This window comes from Odontomachus brunneus, unplaced genomic scaffold (genome assembly GCF_010583005.1).
Source record: "Odontomachus brunneus isolate Ranch 3 - 2012 unplaced genomic scaffold, Obru_v1 Obru_scaffold_274, whole genome shotgun sequence".
NCBI lineage: Eukaryota > Metazoa > Arthropoda > Insecta > Hymenoptera > Formicidae > Odontomachus > Odontomachus brunneus.
In genome coordinates, this window is record NW_022639724.1 from 85,136 (window position 1) to 90,203 (window position 5,068).

At 47.3% G+C, this 5,068-nt stretch overlaps 1 protein-coding gene across 1 annotated transcript in view; it reads right to left on the minus strand.

Annotated features, from left to right (window-relative positions):
• Positions 1 to 2,504: 2,504 nt before the first annotated feature.
• The window catches only part of LOC116853047, a 5,197-nt gene continuing 2,633 nt past the window's right edge, over positions 2,505 to 5,068 (minus strand). Inside the window, exons 3-6 of the mRNA XM_032833898.1 lie at positions 4,560 to 4,751; positions 4,314 to 4,484; positions 3,817 to 3,967; positions 2,505 to 2,705 (exon numbers count right to left, since the gene is read on the minus strand). Of these exons, the coding sequence (XP_032689789.1) occupies positions 2,505 to 2,705; positions 3,817 to 3,967; positions 4,314 to 4,484; positions 4,560 to 4,751 (715 nt within the window). The remainder of the gene's footprint in view (positions 2,706 to 3,816; positions 3,968 to 4,313; positions 4,485 to 4,559; positions 4,752 to 5,068) is intronic.

Genomic DNA, 5,068 nt, shown 5'->3' on the forward strand with positions numbered 1-5,068 from the left:
GGTACACGCTTCCGAAATGTTGAAGAAGTGCGAGAATGGGTGGACGAATGGATTGCTTCGAAACAAACATCGTTTTATCGAGATGGTATCGCCCAGTTGCCAGAAAGATGGCAAAAAGTTGTAGAAAGTGATGGAAAATACTTTCATTGAAATAATTTAAATAAATTTTTTACAATAAATGCTTTTCCTCAGTATTTTTTGGGCGGAAACTAAGTTAAGGTCCTAATACATAAACTTTCATTTTTGAGAATATTAGCAACTTATCTGATATATTGTACTCTATTTATTTCTTTTTATCTTCCTTGCTTTTATGCTTCTTTCACCTTGCACAGGTTTCATTCTGCAGTTGACAATGATTCCAAATTGTATTCCAGTGCGAAGAAAAAATGCCATCATGATAAGTACTTCTTAAGATATATCATAATACTGAAATACTAAAATTATCGAGTTACATACAATAATAATTTATCCATTCATATATGCATATGTATAATACCACTGTTTTTACCTTGTTCTGTGCAGTTTATGTTTTCACGTATTTTTTGTCAGGTTTATTTTATTTCAATGTATTTTGCATTTATATTTAAAAATATTACGCTTATTAAATGTTTATTATATACACGCATGCACAGATATAAGGAACTATCAACAACTGTCAAACAGGTTACGCAAACTAACAGACTACTACTTGAGCAATGTTACTACCCGCAGAAATTGAAATTATATTGACAGAAATATTTGAAAGGCCTATAAGGAGCCAAACACGGATATCTTAGTGCTATTAGAAATTAATATTGTTTTAATAATATAAAGTTATATTAATGTGATAGTGGGAGGATAATATGTCCAGCATATCAAACGCACGTATCGGAATTTTTCCTCAATCGTACGTGGCAAATCAATCTTCCATATTTAGACCGATCCTTGAGTCCCAAACTTTTGTATATACAGGGTGTCCCGCGTAAGACGTGCCAAAAGAAAAATATAAGTAAAACAGATAAAACTGAACAAAAATTGTAGAGATCATTTTTCAAACAACCACGTAAAATTTCGAGATATTAATAAAAATAGTTGGACAAATTAGAGCGCGGCGACGCGGCAGGCGGGACATACGGCTCGCCGCGGCCGGCGAAAAAAATGGACGATTGCTCGCGGCCTATCTTATAGGCCAGAGAGGTTGGCTATTTGGCATACAGAAATGAGTAGCTCCGTGTGTGTACGTGTACGTGTACGCTCATTCATTTTCTTTGCCGCGGCGAGCCGTATGTCCCGCCTGTCGCGTAGCGCGCTCTAATTTGTCCAACTATTTTTATTAATATCTCGAAATTTTACGTGGTTGTTTGAAAAATAACCTCTACAATTTTTATTCACTTTTACCTGTTCTACTTATATATTTTTTTGGCACATCTTACGCGGGATACCCTGTATATACACGCGACTATACCCATCCCTCCGAGACGACGCACGAGAGCAGCGAGACCGCAAACCGGGGTCCGAGCTTCTTCTGCCGAGCTAGCCCCGATCAATCCGACAAAACTTAGTTTTCCGATCTTTTCAGCGTCGGACACTGAGAACGGAAATGGCCAGTAGCACCACACTGCCAACATTCTTTAACCTTCCATACTCTCCCCTTTCTATTCTCCGCAAAATTTTTTTCTCCGCTCCCTGTGCCCGTTTCAAAATTTCGACACGACTGCGGTCAGTATGAGAATTCGACGCTACTTCTTTTCTTTCCGAAAAACTATTGATTTATTATTTATTAACTATTAACTTTAACGTTTTATTACGTTGATTTATTATTTATTAACTATTAACTTTAACGTTTTTGCGCGCTCAATCGCCAGACGAAGCAAACTAATCCCCTCCACTTGAAGAGAGCATTTTACAAACCCGTCAGACAAAGCAACGACAAATTGAGAACAGGCGATTTTTTCACGCACCTCAAACGGACACTCGGGATACGATTTTCATGCTAAGCGCTCCAAATCCGCGCCGACCGACACAAAATCCTCTCCCGGAACTTCCGGAATTTATCAACGCTTCCGGTTGATAAATTGCAAATAAAAATTCTGTGTGAGCTCGCCCTCGCTGAAACGCAACTCTAATTTCGATCTAAGATCCGCGAATGTGAGGGTACCGTTTCCATCGTTGCACGAATCGAGTACAGAACGCGCCTTTCCTCGAAGACAGGAAGCCAACACAATTGCCCTTTCCGTTTTCGACCATCGATTTGCATTTGCAATTAATAAAAATTGAGACAAAAATTCGGGCAACGGAACCGTCCCGTCGAAAATATCCGGCTTAAGTTTTAACACCGAAACCGCTCACCCGTCCCCGTTCGCCGCCGTCTCCGCACACAACACGCGTGATTCGCGTATCGCGCCTCTCACGCTCTCGCACGGAGTGCCATTTTCGAAGAGACTTAGCTGTGAAAGTCGCTGCTCTAGACGGTTCAGGACAACGTCGCGCTTCTGAAGACAAGCCTCCATCTTGCTGCGGAAACACTACTGCTCCTGACTCTCCTGCCGCCGCTCCTCACGCAGCTGCTGCAGCTGCAACAGCACAGCCTCTAAGGTGTTCTCCGCTGGAGTCGATGTCATAGTTTGAGAGCAGGTTCTCACAGAAGAGTGTGCCATTGACATTTTCAAGAAAGCTCTCTGTAGCACTGCACTAAACCACTTACTCGCGTCTCGCCGCGTTTGTATCTTAGAATTCATTCGATCTGTTATAATCGCGAATAGTATCAGCGCTTTCGAAACACTTCTCGAGGAATCGTTTCGATTGCGCCACAACAAGGAAGCGGATGTGTAAGTGCTGCGATAAGCACCATCTTGCACATTCCGCATTTAGGATCTCAATTCCAAACGCATTAAACCATTACCAAATATGGTAATGTTCTTGTCGCCAGGCACCCCCTCCGACAAGCCTAAAACAATATTATAAAAGAGCGGAGAAGACCACCTGCGTCAGACTTAACACCTCGGTCTCTCGTCGCGATATACGCAACCGACGCGCGGTTCGCACATTACTAACAAACCTCGGGAGTAGTTATTAAACATCCAAGTGTAATTATCAAATAAATCCTTTATATTTGAAACTACTAAACGTAGTACATACTAACTATTGAATACATTTTTCACCCACCGCCACATACCCTGCCGCGCCCGCATCACCGATCTCGAACTCTTCTCGCGTCCCGGCAACACGGGGCACGACAGATCGTCGGCTCGATCGCATATCCCGGTCTGTCGGATCGCGAACAATCGTATCCCGGACGAGCCCCCAAAATGTTGCGCGCGAAACGCGGAAATGAAAACAAACGGGGTTTCGCGGAACAAAGAAGAACTCTATTTCAAACTATATACAAGTAAGCGTTCTAAGAAGTCGAGAGAAGTCAAGAGACTTGACGTCCGCCGTCAAGCGCAATCTCTCTCCAACTTCCTGTTGACACTTCGTTGCCGTAACAAACAGCTGATGCGTTGACACTTCGTTGCCGTGACACACAGCTGATCCGTTGACACTTCGTTGCTGTGACAAACAGCTGATCCGTTGACACTTCGTTGCTGTGACAAACAGCTGATCTGTTGACACTTCGTTGCTGTAGTAAACAGCTGACCGGAGCCGATCGACTCTCGCGAACGGCAGTTGACTCGCGGTTGAGAAGTATATCAGGCAGGGCGTGTAACAATATTAAAACAGTATTAATATCTAATGACACTAATCTCGCCCCTCCTCTCTCTTTCAGCCTCCTCCTTCTGCGACACGACTGTGTCGCAGAAGGAGGTGACGGCGGACCAGCCCTTGTCTCCCCCAAACATGGCCCTGATAAGGACCGAGGGGAGAGGTCCGCCCCCACCACTCCGACCAGGACTCGGCGCTCCTGGAGGAACATTCCTCCAGGATATGCTGCGCCAAGTCCACCTCGGCACCACAGTGGTGGCAGCGGGAGTTAAACTTCTTACCAATCCTGTGCAGGTAATTACCGAAACACCCATGTTCGATGAGTACCTGCGTTGTCCGGAAAGACAACTCTCGCGGGCCCTGTCTACCCATTCCTGTAGACAGGGCCGGATGGCTTCGGCGACCCTTCTATCTGAGGAGGAGGCGTTAACGGGCCTGGTCTTTGGCTACTGCGATGGTCCTGGCCAGATGTTCCTGGTCCCCCCTCCCCCCCATTGCGGAGCCCCTTTACACGCCGATAATTCTCGGCGTGCATTAGTGCAAGGAGCTCCAGCGGGGGAAGACCGGCCAGGGCCATGGTGGCCATATGCGACGCCGTCCTGTAGGCCCGGGCGAGGTGGAGGGCGACCCACCGCTGAGCGCGGTAACCCAGTGCGGTAATGCACGGGTTGGTTGCCATCTCGCCCGACCAGACTGGGGCCCCGTAGAGGGCCATGGAGTGGACGATGCCGTCGTACAGCCGTCGTGCCTTCCTTTTAGGGCCACCGAGTTTGGGCAGGAGGCTACCCAACATATTGGCCACCCTGCCCAACTTGGGGGCCAGAAGCTCAAAATAGTTCTGAAACCCCCATGTGCCATCCAAGACGAGTCCCAGATACTTCAGTGTGGGACCCGTCTTCACGGAGACATTATCTATCCGGCCTTGAGCTCTAGGCGACTCCATCCTAGACCCATCATGCATAAACATGATTTCGGTTTTCTGGGGAGTCACCTTGAGGCCCATCCTTTTTAAGGAGTTTACCACCTGGTCCACCGCCAGACGGTCCATCTCCAGAGCGTCCCGCCAGCCCCTGCCCCCGGCCAGCACCAAGGTGTCGTCTGCGTAGCAGACGACGGTGCAACCAGGGAAGAGGGTTTGGTTATAATAGGAATCCTAGCACGGACTCCTGCGGAACACCGCGGTAAACCGCCCTTCCGCACTGGAGTTCCGCCTTGTTACGGAACTCCAGTCTTCTACCTCGGAAGTAGTTCCTGATTATAGAGACCAGAGGTGGGGGGGCGACCTGGAAATGGGCCAAGCCCGCCTCCACCTGGTCCCAAGGGAGGGAGTTGAAGGCGTTGGCGATGTCAAGCAACACCGTCAACACAACTCCCCCCCCCCCTCACG